We start from the raw sequence: 19,327 nt of genomic DNA, 5'->3' as shown, positions 1-19,327 counted from the left end.
TTAAAAGAAGAGTACAGTTTGGAAACTGCTGGCCTAACTGCATCTCCAGAAGGTTATTTTTTTTCTACGTGTCTGTACACAATGCCTCTTTCTGCCTACTACTGTAGTAGCTGTGGCTGTCTAAGGTGTTAACCTTGTTGTGTAATCCACCTCTCTCCCCTTGGACACCATTCCTTCTTTGTCAGTCTTTGTGTTGTTCATCTCAGGCTGTTGGGCTCAAATCCCGAAGGTCATCTCTTATCCATCCCTGTGTTACTTACTGTAGCGTGCAGTGTAGTCTTGTGATGTTTTAGGGTGCATAGGCATTCTCCTACCATCAACAACCACTTCCAGCTTCTTCCACCAGTTTGTTCTCCTTTTTATTATCTAATATCTAACCAAAGAGTAAGCTACGCAGTTGCGAAGTGTATGCTTAGAGGGATGTTGTCAATATGAAAGTAATCATATTCAGAATTTGTTGTTCGGTGTAGATATTTAAAGTACTACTTTTTGCATTTCTCTGGAGGAGGACATCAGGGAAAACTTGATTTTCTAATTTTGTATGCGAATTATGCATTTCGGAGTGTGAAGAGGCTGATGGAAGCAGGAGAAAAGATAAGAGCAGCTCAGAAATGAAAGTATGCTGTGCTTGTGTTTGACACTGCCTGTATGCGTGTGTATTTGAGGCTATGAGCAGACAAACAAGTTCCTGTGAAATAACATTTAGGGTGAATTATCCATAGGGGGAAATGAAAGACAGAAGTGTGCTTATTACAGTGCACCATGTGTTTGCCCTTACATGACAAAGTTCACTTACCAGCTTAGACCTGTAGCAACATGCTTATCTACCTATACCTTTGTTATTATTGCTTCTTTGTTTGCCTACAGTTTTGCACAGAGAAGGTGCCTCTGTTTTGTTCCCAGTTTAGTCTTATTGCCAGACTGGAGAGGAGCATCCATTCTAGCTGTTATTGTCAGGCCCTGGCTGTCATCTGCCTAGGTAGGATTGGGTTTGAGAATTGCATTTGTGTTTAAGGCTTTTAGTGTTGTCCACTTCCTCCTCTTGTGAAAAGGGCGAGATACAGAACAGGTCAGTAACCTGTCATCCTTAAGCAGATGGGCTGAAAGGGGGTGAAGATTCAGCATCATCGTCCTCGGAAGGTTTGGTGACAGGGGAAGGTTTACTGCAGGGGAAGTGCAGTAAAGAAGGCGGTAGTGTGCGCTTGTTAAGTCTTCCAATGACTGCTAATTTTTATTATTGGATTGTAAAATTAAATAGCGATCAAATTAGCTGTTATGTTTTTTTCTTAAGCAAAGATTTTTGCTTTCTCTAACAGTTAACCAAAATTGCAAAAGTGTATGGGCACGTCTCTAGACATTCTTCTTCAGTCCAGTAGAGCTGACTTTGTCTAAGGATATTCATGTTTTATGGATAACTTGCATATTGACTTTAATTTCTTGAAGTCTTCCTCCATTTTTATGTTAGTTAATTGGTTTACTGATTAACTAATATTTTTTTTCACTTCTTGTTTTTTATGGATAACTTGCATATTGACTTTAATTTCTTGAAGTCTTCCTCCATTTTTATGTTAGTTAATTGGTTTACTGATTAACTAATATTTTTTTTCACTTCTTGTTTTTTAATCTCTCTTTTCAGGCTTCCTTAAGCCAGACTTAATATTGATAGAATGAAAAAGTTTAAGAGGAGACTTTCCTTAACCTTGCGTGGAAGCCAGACCATTGATGAATCGTTGTCTGAGCTAGCAGAACAAATGACAATTGAAGAGAACAGCAGCAAAGATAATGGTAAGCATATCTTTTCATTCAAATACCAATTTGATCAGGTCCTGCTTGAGTGAATGGTGTTGGGTTTTTTCATTTTTCATAGCTGCATGGAATTCCTTATCAAGCTTTTAATTTAACTCACATTTGTCTAGCCTGGTTCTTTTAACAGTCTGATATGTTGTCATTTATTGGTTTACTTTAATATCAAACTGTTATACAGCTCTTTATCCAAAGCTTCCTAATTTGCTATTTTAGTGTAGTGAGCAGCAAGGATTGTAATGCTCTTTCAATAAACACCTTATTGTATGACTTTAAAGGGTTTTACATCAACTTCATATGGCTTCAAATTCAATTTATTTCCCAAAATCGTTATTCAGTAATATATTGATAATAATTGTTTAAGTATTTTGAATAAAACTGTTTACATTATCACTGGTGATGTAGTGCACTAGTCTGAAAACTGTCGCCTCTTCATGTCTTTGAATAGAACTTCTCTTCAACAATATGAAGGCATTTAGAAACATCCAGGACACCTATCTTGTTTGTGTATTCTTATTCAGTTCTTTCGCTGATTCCATAAGCGTACTGGCTGCTGTAATATCCACGGTAATGATAATACTGCATCTGAATCCAAGTTGCAGTAATAGCAACTAGAAGAGACTGTGTTTCTTTGTTCTGTTTCCTTGGCTGCAGCATTGAAGTCATATTTCATCTTCTGTGCTGATTAGTATTACTTCTTGTTCTGCTGACATCTAAGATTTTCTCAGGTATCAAGTGATCTGAATTTTTTTCGTCTCACACCAGTAAGTGTTTCTGAATATTCAATGTGAATATTCAGGCAGGACTGGGAAATTTAAACAGAAGTAGAGGCAATGGAATTTGCCCTGCAGACTTTTAAACCCCATCCAAAATCTGTTGCATACCAAACTGACTTTACCTTTGACAAAACAAAACTATTAGTGTTTTTCATTTTTATCTTTAATCCCTGGCTTGTTCATCACTATTGTCTTCATCATGGGCTGTGCCTGATGGCTTGGAAAATTATGTCTGTTAGAGCTTTAAGAATTTATACAACAGATCTACTCCAAAACAATAATTGTAGTATTTTTGCACTAGTATGAATAAAATACTTTGAGACGTTCTGAGCAGCTGTCCAACTTGGTTTTGCTTGCATTAGCCTTTGTTACTGACTCATATTTTCTTCAGACCTCTATATACTTCTGATAGATTGATTCCATTATGTGAATAAGTGCTAAGAATATTACTTTTGTGCTGGGAAATAAGCATCAAAAATTGTCACCAGCATCAGTGAATGTAGTGAACTGGGTTACTGAAATGATTCAGTTGAAAACTGCATCCAGGAAGAATAAAAAGGCTTTGATTTAAACTGGATCACATTCTGTGTTCTAGCTCAAGGTAGAAAGAACACAATAATGAGTTTCTGAAATGTGAGCTCATGCTATCCTAAACCTTGTATAACTCTATTTGTGGTTTATAGTATATGAGAATTATCTCAAGCAGCAATATTTAGATGTCTTCTGCATGTTTCTCAACCAACTTTGACAGACCTAACTTCTCTGAAGATATTTAAAATGTTTCTAGTTACAAATTAATTATTTATCTTCCAATACTCATTTTACTTTGCTTTCCACATTATCTCACTGGCCAAAAGGAAGCTTATATGCCAATATTTTGTGGTATGATACATACTATGTTTAGAACTGCAAGATGTTGTCAATGCCATAACAGAATACCTTTGGATACATTAAAGTGTTGTAGATCTTCTTTAAAGAGGAAGGATAATAAACACAGATTGTACTGTTGCTACATGTAATCTTTAATTCATTTCTGTCATTTAAAAAAGTTTTACTGCCATTTGCTCCCCTTTTCTGATACTTTTACAGTGCTTGTATTAGTATCAGTTTTAACTTTGATCTTACAGAGATGAACAAGATAGTACCTTGTGTTTTTTTTTTCCTTCAAGAACTCTTAGAAAGTAAGGTTGGAAAAATGCTTGCTACACCAGCTAGTCCTGCTTTTCTAAAGGAAACTCTTAACTTTCCCACTACTTAAGATATGTTGGAAGGAGTAGTTTTCAGATGGATCACAGGAGACAAGATTTCGGCAACAATTGCTGAAAAAAAAGACAGGAAATGAGTTCCCTCTTCTGGTGAAAGATAAGTTAGGGTTAGGTAGTGAACATGCCTTGGAAAATGGTCCTTCAGTGGACATAAAAATTACTTACAGAGGAATGCTTAAATGAGAATGCCTCAGTGTCTTTATATGTGCAATTGGAGTGGGAAGAAGCCTGTACTAGCTGTAAATATCAAATGGGGATACATGAGAAGAAGTCTCTTAAAGAGCGGTTTATGAGTTGATAGAGTCATTAGGGTTGGAAAAGATAGCTACGTTAAGATCTCAGAAGTGCATTTCTTTACTGCAGTAATCCTGATCTGAGAAGAAAGGAGCAACCTTCTCCCCTAGTTTTGCTTTTAAGAGGAAGAAACGGCACTTCTACCCTGTGGAATAGAGAAAAACAAATGTGACCATTTTGCAGACTTTGGGTCTATTCTTGAACTTAGAAAGCACACTGTAGTAAGTAAAAGCAAGCCAATATCTTCATCTACAAAGAATCGAAGTCCAGGGTACAGACAGTCTTCAGAAAGTGGTTCTTCATATGTAGTTTAGCCAACTCTCTTTCCCATGCCAAAGGCAAGGGTAGAACCTAAATACCAGAGGCATTTACAACAGAATTTTCTTCTGCTGTTGTGAATTTTGTTTTGTTTTTATTTTTTTCTTCCTAGAGATTAACCTGTCTCGTCTTCTGTCATTCCATTCTGATGGCCTTGTTCACTGAAAGATATTTTTTATACAAGCCAGCTTTTTTTCTTCCTGAAAAGTGTGTTCAGCTGCACCTTAGAGACTACATTCATAGAAATCCACTTCTGTGCTGACCTAGGATCCATACTCATCTCTGATTTTTCATGTGTGTCCTGTAAAATCTATATTTGAAAGTTACGGTTCAGCACTGTGATTCCAGATGTAGATCACATGCACATAATACCAGGGACCTTTGTCACAGTTGCCCTTCTGGAGTAGCCAGTCTTGCTCAGCACCCTCTCAAACTTTTCCTCTCCCAGAACAATTGCCTCTGATTCCAAGTAGCTGCTGCTCTCATCCATAGACCTCCCTTGTCATTAGCTCTAACATTTGAGTGGGTTGTTTGAAGATTGGTTTTAGAGAACATTACTCCTAATGTAGAACAAATTGTCCCATTTGTAGTTCACAGATGTAAAAATAGATGCGTAACTTCTGATTTTTTCGCAATGCATTGATACCACTGAATCAGCTGACCTTTTGTATGCAGTCTCATTTCACACACAGCCTCCTTCATCATGTTATGTCAGTACAGTCTCAGCATGCAGCACTTACCCATCAGCAGCAAAATGGGATTAGCAGGGATCAACCCATATTGTTCGGTGCAATAGCAATGCCGTAGCACAGAGCTATTGCACTGAATGTGGAATAATCAACAGTATTCTTTCTGGAACACCATCAAATTACTTTGTGACCAGAAACCTATGTATGATTAAATCTGCCTTACAAATTACATTCATCATAATTGGCTTTTGGGTGTGAAAGCATCACATAATCAGATGCATAAACCGTAAAAGTAGAGGGACTGATGAAATGCCTAATACACATCTGAAGCCTTATGAACTGTGGGCTGTACGAAGGATACTTTGGGGTATTTTTTCATCTGAAAACAGCAGCTTTGTCATGGTCTCTGATGTTTTAACATACAAAACTAACTAGTTGGATTTGTTGTTTGTTTTTAATTGTATTGATTCAAGCACAATAACATTTAGCTGGCTTGTTTCTTTAATTTTAGGTTCTACGTTAATATATGTGTTCAGATTAATATTAAAAATACTAAATGGTAATTTGTAGCACTTGACAACTAAATTTGCTCCTGAAATTTTTCCTTGCCAATGACATAGTAATGAAATTTGGCTAGAAGTAACATCCAAATCATGCATATTTAAAACCCAATTAACTGTAAAATTTATGCAAATGCTTTAAACACATATGAATATGCTCTCTAATGAAAGTGCAAAATCGGGCTGTATTGTCTAATATTATTAAATACATTACCATAAGCTCCAAGCATGCTTTTAAGATTTAATTACAAGATATGTTCATAAATACATCCACAGCTCTTGCGTTAATATATAAGTAACAATTTGGTTGGAAAGCCATTATATAATGCCTTTTTTTTCTTTATATATATTTATGTATGTATACATACTTGCTAAAACAAAACAAGTGAGGTTCTGATGGAATTGACTTCATGAACTTCACAGAATCATAGAATAATATTTATCTCCATTTAGTCTGTTGTAGCTCAATCATATGAGCATGGGATCTACTCTCACAAACACTTGCATAATTTTTTTGTAATTTTACAGGTGTGAGTAATAATGGAAGGATCAGCTACAGTAAAGTGCGTAAGTGTTTTTTAGGTTTAAGGCCTTAATGACTAGTTACTACTCTGGTAAGAAGAATAAACGTTTGTAAAATTGACACGTTGCAGTGCTGTCTTAGAACAGCCAAATTTTTATGTAGTTGTAGTCATTTCATATCATCTTCAGTACAGCTGAGAAAGTCCCATCTGCTGTGTGTGATTCCTTGAGTATGTAAGGAAAACAGTGAATTGCAACATATTTTCAAGACAATGTTCTTGGATTGAAAATATGAGCACAGAAATACTTACAAGTAATAAATCAGTACAATGTTTTTCTTGATACTGGTGGAAAGTATCAATATACAAATGCTGGGGAGGAAAAAAAAAAAAAAAAGTCCCCAGAAGTGATAGAGCTCATTCCAGAACTATAGATTACCACAAATAACTGGCAGTTGTCACAGCTAAATACTGAACCTCGTACTCTTCCTTACACCATCCTGACAATGGTTTTATTATAGTCTGTATGTACCTTCTGTGCTGTGGCATACATCAATTTTTGTTATTACTGTTCAGTACGTTGTTTCCATCCCACGTATCCTGCACAACATAGTGTTCTTTCTTCCCTTCTGTTTTAATTTGCTCCTTCCCACAAAACCTGGAGGCTCTGTTCGTGTGTGGAAGTGCTTATGAAGTGAAATGAGCATGAAAATTCAGGGCCTGAAAGCATGTTTCAGAGACCTGTAGTCTTGAGGAGTTTTTGTCCACTCCTTAATCTGTTCCTTCAGAAGCAGAGCACAGGTTTGGCAGGAGAACGTGGCACGTAGCTGCAGAGGTGGACTCTGTATATACATGTACAACAGATTTCTGCTAGCGTAGGCTCACTGATGAAGATGTAGAAATTTGTTCTCAAGTGGCATTCAGATATACTTGTGAAGTACAGAAAAGCAAAATAAACGTTGGCTGTTTGTGTTGTTGTTTGTTTTTTCTGAAAGTAGGGCAGAAAGGAAATAGGTCCTCTCTTTCCTGATTTGATTGGCAATGTAGCCTCACAGATATTTGTGTTGGGAGCTACAGGGTAGTTGTGTGTGGGAAGGCAAGGAGGGAGGCAAGGGATACTTGGCTGCAATGCTGACATGTGTTGATTTAAATTGTACATGTAACAGTGCTCTGAAGGATTTTGTGTAGTGTAATGTCTTCTTGAAGTGGGCGTTTTAGATGGAAAATAAGTACTGGTGGTATGTCATGCATGATAGAAGGTGTAGAACTATCGAACTTGTGTTCAAGTAAGCATTCTGATGGCCAGAACTACAGTTTTGAGAATTGTCAGCAGTATGAAATATATAAATCTCAAAGGCAGACTTTCAGCTTTGAATATTTTTCATTTGTTTGTGATCTTCTTCATCTCGATACCTAGACAGAAGCCAAAAGCTCATCATACATGTATATGAATTCAACTTTGAAAGGCTTTTTGTAGTGTATTTTAGATGTCTTGATCTCATTTTTGCCTTGTTATCATCTCTTATTTTATAGCTTATACAGAATCCATGGAAAAGCTTGTCATCCAACCCACCCTTAAAAAAATAAATAAATAAATAAAATTACAGGATCATTACAGTGCCATTGTAGTCGCTGAGATACTTCACTTTTATTTCTGGGAGAAACCTGAAGGTTGTGTTTCTTTAGTTTTCTGTCAGCATTTTTCTTCTACTATTTTACCAATATTTTCTGCCACATCTTCCAAGTGAAGAAGATATGCTCTAGATATCACTTCTCTACTCAAATAGATTAATTTTGAGCAACAGGAGGAATCCTTCAAAGGTTCTGCTTAGTTTGTAATGTTGTAATAGTCAAGTTTGAAGCTTTCATCGTATTATTTAACGAATAAATACATAGGTTTTGAATAGCTGCTCTATTTTTAGAGCTGTTTAATGTTTTCCTGGGCATCACATAATAATGTTTTATGTTTTCCTGGGCATATTCCTGTTTAACGTTTTCCTGGGTATCACATAACAGAGTCCATGGAAACAATCTCGTAAAATAACATATAAATATACAGTAATTTATGCAGTGCTCTTTATGCAGCTCCATGAGAGTACAGGTAACAGCAAATCTATAGCTGCTTTGGGTTATTCAAATATTTATTCCATTGGAGCCATCATCTGCAATCAACTAATTTTACTGATTGGGTCTGACAGGCTTCCAGCAGTGTAATTAAATATTGTATCGTGCAGGATATCAGCTCTACAATGTCAGAAATTCACATACTTACATTCTAGGACTTCTGAAGGAAGAAGGGGCTTCTTGACAACAGCTTCTTCAGGAAAGCAGCTTATTCAAAATATTTTGTATTGCAAGTCCAAAAAAAGTCAGTCTATTGCCAACAGACATGTAATAACTGAGTGGCCATTAATACAGCATTCATTCAGGTTAGTTAAATGAATATGTACCAGATAATGTTAAAATATGATGGAGCTATACAACAGTAGCACTTACAACTTTGAAGCAGTTGATATAAATATTTTTAAAAGGTTATCATGATTGCAAGGTTCATGCAAAGCTGTCTAGAGAATGAAAATTTAGTTTCATTTGCATAGAGTTTTAACATTTCCCTGTTCTCTATCAAAATGGAGAAAGAAGAAAAAAAAAAAGCACACTGGAAGTTTTCTGAAATGAGGGTGAGGTCAAGGTAGACAGAAAAGAAACTGCATAGAGTTCTGTCCTACAAAAAAGCAGTAGCTTATTCTCAGGGCATTTAATGAGATTTCACCATAGTTGAGCCAATCCAAAGTCAAGCTGCAGCTAAAAGTGATGAGTGAAGTTGTGCCTCCTCCCTCGTGTCTGCACTTAGCAGTCTGCGTGTCCTGTGATGGCCTAGTTCAGAAACCTAAATCAAAATTACCCTTCTTTTTGCCAGGGGAGGACCTAGGACAGTCTTTCTGGTAGCAGCTGTGAATTGTCAGGCTTGCTGTTACACGTTTACTTAAAATATAGAGCGTGCCTGGGTTCACTCCTATTTCTGAGGTCATAGGTGCCCGAGTCTAAGTCTCCAACATCTGTCTTATTTTGATTAGACAAAACTCCTGTTGTGTACATTATTTATTTGAAATTCAAAAATATATTTATGCATTAGTATGTTTCCCATCTCCAGAATGGAGGTTACTGAATAATGCATTTTCTTGCAGACTTACTCAGCTCTATCAGCAATGCCTGATTTAAGGGGAAAATGTCATCACGTATGACAGGTGATTTTGATTCTTTATTAAAGCTAGCTGAAGCAAATATCATTCCACAGTTCAGACAGTGAAATCTAAAAGCCAGCTTGGTCTTTCTGTCACATAATAGAGATACTCATGGGGCCTGAAAAAAAAATAAAAAGAGTTAGTTGAATATCTGGTATTAGATATTCATAAAATGTGTTTTAAAACGCATTTACATTCCTAATGAAAACACTTTCTTTCCTTAATCCACCGACTGACTGACATGTGACAGTATGTCAGTAGCTGAGACCTTGCATAGAAATGCCAAGCAATTTGCAGTCTCTCTGGATCTCAGATTAAGTAAATCCAGTTAAGTAAATTCAGCACAGGAACAAAAGAAGTGGTGTGGCCCTTTAAGACAGATGGATAAGAAGAAGAAACATTGGGGATATATTGAAAAATGCTGAACTTGGGAATAATTTCAGGCCAGCGTTTGTGGTTACTTTAAATTACAGTTAAAGGAAGAAGATGAGGCATCTTTATAACCTCGTAAAATAGTTGTTCTTAATTAATTCAGCGGACAAGCTTCTTTGTTATATTGACTATTGTTCTGCTCCATACTGGCAGTGCTCCTGTTTATGACATAAAAAATTGGTTTCATTTATGCTTAAGCATAAATTTCTGTCACTTTATAATTGAAAGATTTCAGCATTTTATTTGAGTTTTCTGTTTCTTACATGTTTGTTAGCAGTGGTGTTGGCATTATTTCAAACACAGCAAGACAGTACCTTATTGGGCACTGTATTTTCTTAAAATACAAGTGTGTTTTATAAAACAGATCAGCAATGTGGTTTAGCAACTCTTAAAACATCAGTAAGCCAGGCTGCCTGTATTTTGAAGAGTATTTTCTTTCAATGGTGCTGTTGTAGTTATTTTGTATTGTGCCAATAATAACAGAAGTTTGAGTGATAGGATGCAAGAAATACAAGAAAATGATCCAAATAACATAAAACAGCTCAGCATACACCAAACTTGAAAATCAAGTAGTGCAGTAGTGTACAGTCACTATGTGTTGCCCAACTGTAAACCGAGAGATTTGCCAAGATGTACACCTAGCAAGGTAGCATGCATCTGGCGTTATAAAAAAGGTGCACGTGTGTGTATGTGTAAATAATTACAACAAAAGGGTACGTTCATATTTCAAAAAGGGTTCAGGGCATTGAGAAGAAAAATGAGTTTTCTGTACACTAGCATAATGTGTCTAAATATTTTCATTTGGAAAATATTAACCTTTTTTTACGTTTAAAGGAAAGATTTGCATGATTAGTCTTAATGTACTATAGTAATTAGTACATCTTAAGAAATTTAGGAGTTGAACTGAATTTAGTAGTTAATCCTTGAAAGATGAGACCAAGATGAAGTGATTTTGTAGCCAGAATATGAAGCAAATACTGTATTAACTGACCCAGTATGATTCAAAAAGAACCACCTCCTCTCTTTCAGCTTGCTTTTCATATTATAAGCTTTATCAGTTTGGAATTAAAGCTTGTAGAGTGGACTGAGGAAAAAGAGCTAGAGAAGAACAATTACTGAGGCTCTTGCAGGAATGAGTGTTTGTGACAGTGGGAACAAAGCACTTGCAGCTGCACCCCTGCAGCAGGAGTTTTGCAGTGTAAGGACAGACGCAGTCCTGGATAGTCCTCCAGTCTCTGCTGGTGACAATTCAGGGAAAGTCTAAGATTAGAGCCCAAAATGTAACAGCATTTCCCATGGGTACTCTAATAGTTTCTGGTTCAGAGACTTCCTGAGCGTGTTCCTGTGCATTTAGTAACCCCGAGCAGGTCGCTTGTTCAGTCTCCCCTTGCATCTTGTAAGCTCTGGGTGCTCGTCACATCCTGTGGTGAGGAGTTTCCACAGACTGCGCGTTGTGAAGAACCACTTCCGTCTGTTGTACTTACCCTGCCTCTGAGAGCTTTCACAGTGACCCTGCCTCTTGGGCTGGAGGAGGTGATCAAGCTGTGTGTCCCCTTACAAGCCTGTGGATTGTGTCACGTCTTCTGCAGTTGCTGCTTTTTGAAGTGGAACAGGCCTAGGCTGTGTAGGCATTCTTTCTGCAGCAGCGTTTTTGTCTTCGGTCACCCTTGTAGTACTTTTGAGAGCCCTTTATGGTCCTCATCTGTTTGAGAGAGGAAGACAAGATCTGTGTATGATGCTCAAAATGCAATAGACCCATCCGTTTGCATGGTGATTACTCCCCTGTAATTTCTGATCATTGTTTTTTTAGCTGTAGCGGAACATTAAACCAATAGCACCGTGAAGATATCTACTGTAGTACCAGAAACACCTCCTCCTCTCTAAAAAAAATCGTGTCAGCTAAGCCTTTGGGTGGTTCTGAGTTATATTTACCAAGTACAGTGATGCTAACTTAAGGAATGTTAGTGAGTTTTATATAGTGAAACATTTTTTTTGAAGACAAACCAAACCTATAATCACAGAGATAAAATTGTAAGAGGCAATTCATAGATGTATGTAATAAAGGCATATAACTTTTATAGATAGCTTTGACTCATCTTATTCAAGAAAAATCAGTTGCACTATAATGTCACAATAAAAACTGCCGCACTATCCTTCAAACATAGTGATTCAAAGTATTACTAATATTGCAAAAAATGAATTCTTAAGTGGCTGAATTCAAATTGTGACTTAGGGGTCTTGGAGATTGTTAAACAGTGTTAAATACTGTTTTTGAAAGTGTGGCTTTTAAGTGTTTGTATGTTTAAAATGCACAAATAATAATAAACAGTCTTGTAAATTCACTTTCAGCAGAGTTTGCTTGATCATTTTCAATATTTGTTCCAACTCTTACGTGTTACTGTCGCTTTTAGGGAGGAGGCAGCACACAAATGAAAATTCACGTGACCATTACTTTAAATGTTTATAGCATACCACAATGCAAATTTAGTTGCATAGGCTATAACAAAAAGACTTTTTCAGATCATAAGTCTTTGTTATACCATCATAAAAAGAGAATGCTATGTGATCCTTCCTTTTTTTAAAAAAAAAAAAAAAAAATGTACTAGGATTTAAAAAAAAAAAAAAAACACCTTGTCACCTTGTAATCAAGTACTATTAATAGTTCTCTTAGTAAAAAGCATATTAATAATTTGAGAGCACTTGCAACTTCATTTCATTGTTTGCAGGTAGTTATGCCTGGCCTACTACACGACCTAAATTATTTTTGCTAACTTTTGTAATGGGTTCCATAATTTAGAACAGTACATATGACTGTGCAGAAAGGTAATAGTTGTCTCTGATTACAAAAGTTATTTTTGTATAATTAGATCTTATATTAAACATTAATATTTAATTTTATATAAATTAGCCATTTGCCATTAATTCTGTTTATCCTTATTGACCAGACTTTTTTTATATGTTAAGATATTTTAGTTGTTTTGTTTTAAACTGTAAAATATATCCAAATCTACCAGTGCCACAAGGAAAATACATTTTTGAAATAATCATGTCTGTTCATCACACTTTTATGTTCATTACTAGCATAAAACCTAATCTTTGCTTAAATCATTTGGTGTATTCAAAAGTTCTGACCTTTTTAATGTGCTACACAGTTTTTAGAGATGATCTTTTGATCAGGAAGACAAAAAATGTAACATACAACAGAAACTGTCAACTTCATACATATGTGAATGCAAATGTAGTCCACATGTGTGGGTACGCTCCAATGTGGTTAATTATACTAGACTCATCAGAAAATGCAAATATCTAGATGTAGGGTATGATTTGACAAGACCAAGATGTTATACTGTCTCACTTGTAAACAGCTTTGCCTCAAGCCATATGGCCCTGCCTTTTCCTTGTCATGCCTCTGGTACTTTCTGACCCTTCTTGAGGTGTATGCTGGAATCTTACTTTTCTCATTGTAATTAGAAACTGAATATTGTTCATGCAGAATTTTCATTTTTGTGAGAAGCACTAAATCTTGCCATATAAGAGGTATTTTCAGTTACACATCACTCTGTCTCAGCAGTTTGCTCGAGGTTTAAGTTAGCCTCCAATGATAGTGACACTAGTGTCTGAGTTGAAAAACATTTGTATGTTTTTTAGCAGTAGACTTCCATACTAAAGAAATTTTCCGAGAACTTGGTTATAAGGTTTACTGTTAGAGCTTGGGGGAATTTGAGGGGCTCTTGCTGTTTTTGGTGTATCAGGGCTTGGTCAAAGGGAGGAGAGTTTTGCTTCCCATATTTTCCCAGAAAAAAATACCTTTGAGTTGGTTTTCTTGAAAATCCGTTTTAGAAACAATTGAAATTAAGTAGAATTACATATTTTAGAAATTATGTAAAATTACATATTTTATATATTTTTAATTTTACATATTTTATATACTACTTATTGCACATATAGGTAATAAAATGAAGTAATAATTTCAAAATTAGACCCCACCAAGCGCTGTAGTCACACCCAGTGATGACTGTCTTCACAAAACAAACTGTGCACTGAACGGTGGTTTACATTTTCAGAGTTAGCATTCATTTGTTCAGCATCGTGTACAAATTCATGGTTAGGTTTTTGGTCTAAAAGCTGGGCGAAATTCAACCAAAGATTAGTAAGAAAGTTGGAAAGCAGAAGGCAACTTTTAATATGTAGAAAATGAATGTAGAGGTTGTGCTATATCCGAACCAATGTGTTTTCTGTTGTGGTGTTAGTAGCTAGGTTTTGTTCAAAAATTGGCAAGGAAGAAATGTACTGCCTACTGCCCTAGGATCGATGTAGTATTGAATGCACAGAACAAGGAAGCTGAGGCTCAAATAAAAAGAGATGATTAGAAATAAATACTTAGGCCAAAGAAGCACAGAGTTTTAGAGGTGAAGGCACCAATCACTCTTCATGTACGTATACACGGATGCCTGGTGTAGTCTTCCTCTCTTATTCACCCCCCTCTGAAGCTGTGTTTATGAAGGATGCTAATGGAAAGCTGCAGGCAGGATCACAGCAGTGCTGACATGTCCTTTCAAATTCTACCTTCTGCCTGAAGCCTTTTTTTGGCTTTTTATTTTGTTTCCTACAGCTGCTGGGTTAAAATGATTTTTGTCTTAATCTATTATTCATGTTATATGCAAAAAATCCTTGCATAATTACTTTTTAAAGTCACTGGCCTATCCTTGGGTGTTTCTGTCTGTGTACTTCTGCCTCTTGTTTTAGACTATCAGGCCCTAATATATCCAGGGTTTTTGTACGTGTGTGGGAGTTCTGGGGGAGAAAAGGAGCTCCCTTCAAGTCCCTGTTTTACTTAGGTTACGAGGTGTTTGTTGTTTTCCTTTCTCGCTGAAATTCTGCTTTCTGTGAAATGAGGTTTCCTAGCTGTATTCTTATTTTGGAAGGAAAAGCAAGGTTTTGGGATCCCTGCATGTGCGAATATGAGTCAGGGTGATGAAACAGCATCCCAGATTGCTCCCTGTCACAGCACAGAGGGAAGCTGTGAGCAGATCCCAGCTGTGCCATGCCCTCAGAGCAGCAGCTCCAAAAGCGCCTGGCAAGGCTCCGCTCAGCTGCACTCACGCTGCTGTTGCTCAGTGCAGGGGTGCTGGCTTTTCTGTCCTCCAGGCAACACCAAACAAGCTGTATCTGTAAGTGTAACACGAATCAGATGATGGAAAAACAAACTGAACTGTTCTTTTGGCACATTTAATCTGCAATGCTTGGGTTCTGGGCATTTCCCTAGCGTATGGGGGTAGTGCTTGTATGTAGCTTCCTTTCCCCCGTGCACATTTTCCGTAGTGGCAGTATTTCTTTTTTAAGCTCCTGTATGAGTGACTTCATCAGTGGCTCTGATCAGTCCCGCTTTGTGACAAGCAATGCAAGCTGTCTTCTGTTCTGCTTCTTGTTGTGGTTGAAGAGCCTCCCTGCTTTTGGAGAGCCTGCTTCCAGAAGCGCAGCTAGTGCACGCGTGCAGTCAGCCTGGCTGGGGGGACGCGAACGCTTCATTGATGTATGCAGCTGTGTAGCGGGTTTTAACATTTCTAATGTTGCTCCTCTCTTGGAAAGTGTTTATCAATAATTATATAATAATAGAAACAAATCTTACAATCCTGCTGATGTGTCCAAGTCCCATTTGAGACATAATCCGATGGAAAGCCAAAATAACTGTTTTAAATACTTAAAGGTTATCAGAATAATAAATCACCTTAATTACGGCATGACCGCTGCGGTGTGTACCGACAGGTACGTTTCCTTCTAAGGACTTCCAGTAGCAGGACCTCACTGCTAGTGACCCTCAAGAATTGTGAGAGCATGAGTATTTCTAAAGGCGTGCTGTTGAATTTGCTCATTGCGTGAGTTGATCTAACAGCTGGTTTATTTAAATTATAGCAAAGATAAAACATTGAGCAATCAGAGAAAGTATTAATTCAGAAGAAAAAAAAAAAAACTAATATTAAAAGCTACTTTCTGTGCTAATTTGCATTTTTAGACTGTATATTCAGACTGTTTTTCTGATCAGTAGCAGAGTGACAGAATTTAATAAAATGAAATTTGGGGAATATTTAAAGCTGTGCTTTGCATTAACTTGCTAATAGAGAAATGGCTGTAGTATTGTGGTCTACTGTTACTATAAAAGAGAATCTTACCAGAATGGTGATTTCCTGTATAGTAACTGTTTTTTTTCTTTTTTCTTTTTCCTTTTTTTTTTTTTTTTTCTTCTGGCATGTTCCTGACACTCCTACTTGCTTATGGGAATGAATATGTTGATCCTTGTGAATTGTAGAACCAATTGTGAAGAATGGCAGGCCTCCAACGTCTCACAGCATGCACTCATTTCTCCACCAATACACAGGATCTTTCAAGAAGCCCCCTTTACGGAGACCACATAGCGTCATAGGGGGCAGCCTCGGCTCTTTCATGGCAATGCCCAGAAATGGGAGCAGATTAGGTAATATACTATATTGTTTGTTTAAACTCATTTTCCTATGAGAATAATATCTGTATGGTTTCTTAGCAAGAGATATAGTTACTGTAATGCTTTAATAAATCTCTGGGAATACATTTTTTTTTTCTGGGGTTGTTGGAGAAACTTCTTTTTAAGGTACTAAATGTCTCTTAAAGATTTTCAGGAACAGCAATTATAAGAACTCACAGAAGTCATCCATTAATTTTTGACAAGTTACAAAATGCTCTCATAATGCCTTATAAGGAACCTGTATGTCCGGCTCAGTTAAGCATTGGTGAGGACTACAACAACTGAGTATGAGAAAAATAAAGGTTAATCATCCTATGTGTGGAATTGAAAAATACATGATGTATTATTTAGACTTCTCAGTAATACAGGGGGAAAAATTGCTTTTTTTCGGTGATAAAATAAGACCACTCAACTATAATTATCTTTTTGTTGTGGTGTTGAGCTATATTTGCAGTTCTGTTGGGCAAATGAGTTAGAAATATGTTTTGTCTTCTGCTTCAAGTAATTTGTCATGTTGCTGCCTCCAGTCACCGGTAATGTTTTACCCTGCTTTTATGTTATTTTAAATTATGTTTAATTAATTGATACTAGAAAATGAGAGCAAACTGGTTTAATTAGAATTTTATGAATTTTTCAGTCTTTTGCCCTCCTTTCGAAGTGTGATATTTAAACTGATCTTGCTCAAGATTAAGCTACAAGTGAAGATACTCATCAAACCAATTATATCCTCCTCTGCTGTAATATCACTTATCACATTAAAAACATTGCCGCTTTACTGTTTATGTTACCATTCAGTCCAGGAAAAAGGAAAAAAAACAACATTCTGTCCTCTTGAATAGAGTTTTGCAGCTGTTACCACACACACACAACAAAACAGTTTTTTATGTGTGTATAGATTTGACTACAGGATAATTCCTGATTTTGCTCAGGTACTCAGGTTTTATATATTACTCTCTTCCTACCCTCCCCCATTTTTTTCCTAGACAAGCTTTGCTTGAGTAACAATTGTCAATAATCTAACAGGAAGACAATTTTTTTGTTTGTTTTGTTTTTTAAATGTATGTAAAGATACCTCTGCTTAGGACTACTTAGTGTTTTATGGGTTATTTGCCAAATCATCTGTATATAAAATATGTACTGGAACAGCAGAAATGTATACTTTTGTATTCCTGTATGTTGCATTTTAAAACATGCTAAGCATTTTTAAATGCGTGTTTGCCAATAACTCATCAAGCTTCCACTATAACTTCAAATGAGCTTTGCCTAAATATATATATATTATATATAATCATAGAATCATAGAATATCCTGAGTTGGAAGGGACCCTTAAAGATCACAGGTCAAGGGAGGTGATTGTCCCGCTCTACTCTGCACTGGTGCGGCCTCACCTCGAGTACTGTGTGCAGTTCTGGGCACCACAGTATAAAAAGGACATGAAACTGTTGGAGAGTGTCCAGAGGAGGGCTACGAAGATGGTGAAAGGCCTGGAGGGGAAGACATACGAAGAACGGCTGAGGTCACTGGGCCTGTTCAGCCTGGAGAAGAGGAGGCTGAGGGGAGACCTCATCACAGTCTACAACTTCCTCGTAAGGGGTTGTCAAGAGGCAGGAGACCTTTTCTTCATTAACACTAGTGACAGGACCCGCGGGAACGGGGTTAAGCTGAGGCAGGGGAAATTTAGGCTTGACATCAGGAGGGGGTTCTTCACAGAGAGGGTGGTTGCACACTGGAACAGGCTCCCCAGGGAAGTGGTCACTGCACCGAGCCCGTCTGAATTTAAGAAGAGATTGGACTGTGCACTTAGTCACATGGTCTGAACTTTTGGGTAGACCTGTGCAGTGTCAAGAGTTGGACATATATATACATATTATTATATATATATAATTAAAAATATATAAAAATAATTAAAAAGCAATATATATATATATATATATTGCTTTTTAATTATTTTCTGATTTTCTCAGTGGTATTTTAAACCTGAAAAATACTAATGCATAAGCCATACAAAATAATGTAATTTGTTTTTCATGTGATCAAATTTCGTGTGTTTACCTGACACAATTTGAAAGTCTTAGTCTGTAGGAAGTGTTACAATACCATATGTTAAATAGCTACAGATTCCTGCAGAATTTGTAATTTCATTAAGTAGTGTTCAATAGTGTGCACTAAAACACCTCTGTTTCTTTTGAATGCAGTGATACCTGTTCTGCAATGCTATGGTGCATTCTTTATTAGGATTCTCTGAGTCTGAGTTTTTTACATCTTTTTCATCATCTATTTTCCTTTTTTCTCTGTAAGGAATAGTCTTTGGAAGCTCTTTATTTTATTATCCCCTCCTTATCTGATGAAAATTTAAGCTATGTTATATAGTAGCATTTGTCTGCACGAGCAAAATTACTTATGTTCTCTCCACTGTTTCTTTGCATCTTTCCTCCCTCTCTTTCTACCATATGGGAATGGTTATTACTCAGCAGGATGCTGATTTTTTTTTTTCCATTGGGATAATGACATCAGAAATGAAATAGTCAAATATCCCACACTACATGAAGTTGTTTTTTTTTTTCCTTTGGTACCTTCATCATATTTTCTTTCAATTTTTTCTTCTAGTCCAGTGGTGGGAACTTGCTATTAGAGACCCTTGAAATAGCATGAAATGGTGGCAGTAAGAGGATGGTTAATTGGTTAAAACAAACAAACAAGACCTGCCCACAAGTGCATTCTCAGGCTGATTTGCTTTTGAATGAAATTATAACAATTGGTCGTGATACCTGGGAGGGGTATTTGTTTTCTGAGCACTGACTATGAGTTCCTGATGTTGTGGTAATGTGTAAAATTGTAAAACATTATTTTTAGAATTTTCTGCCTGAAAAAACATTGCTGTTAGTTTAAGTATTGTAAAATGTTTTGTAAAGATAGAAAATTCTGGCT

General features: G+C 36.6%; 1 protein-coding gene across 4 annotated transcripts in view; it reads left to right on the top strand.

The window, feature by feature from the left end:
• CDK17 (cyclin dependent kinase 17) overlaps positions 1 to 19,327 on the top strand; it is a 96,257-nt gene that overhangs the window by 34,689 nt on the left and 42,241 nt on the right. For 2 of the 4 annotated variants that reach the window (XM_082779490.1, XM_082779489.1), the window contains exons 2-4: positions 1,637 to 1,785; positions 6,234 to 6,272; positions 16,208 to 16,372. In XM_082779490.1, the coding sequence (XP_082635616.1) occupies positions 1,668 to 1,785; positions 6,234 to 6,272; positions 16,208 to 16,372 (322 nt within the window). In that variant the 5' untranslated portion in view covers positions 1,637 to 1,667. The remainder of the gene's footprint in view (positions 1 to 1,636; positions 1,786 to 6,233; positions 6,273 to 16,207; positions 16,373 to 19,327) is intronic. The other 2 variants (XM_082779491.1, XM_082779492.1) reach the window with 2 other exon arrangements.

This window comes from Aythya marila, assembly GCF_965140915.1.
Source record: "Aythya marila genome assembly, chromosome: 1".
Classification (NCBI taxonomy): domain Eukaryota; kingdom Metazoa; phylum Chordata; class Aves; order Anseriformes; family Anatidae; genus Aythya; species Aythya marila.
The sequence above is the reverse complement of the archived record's forward strand: the minus strand, read 5'-3'. Positions and strand labels throughout refer to the sequence as shown.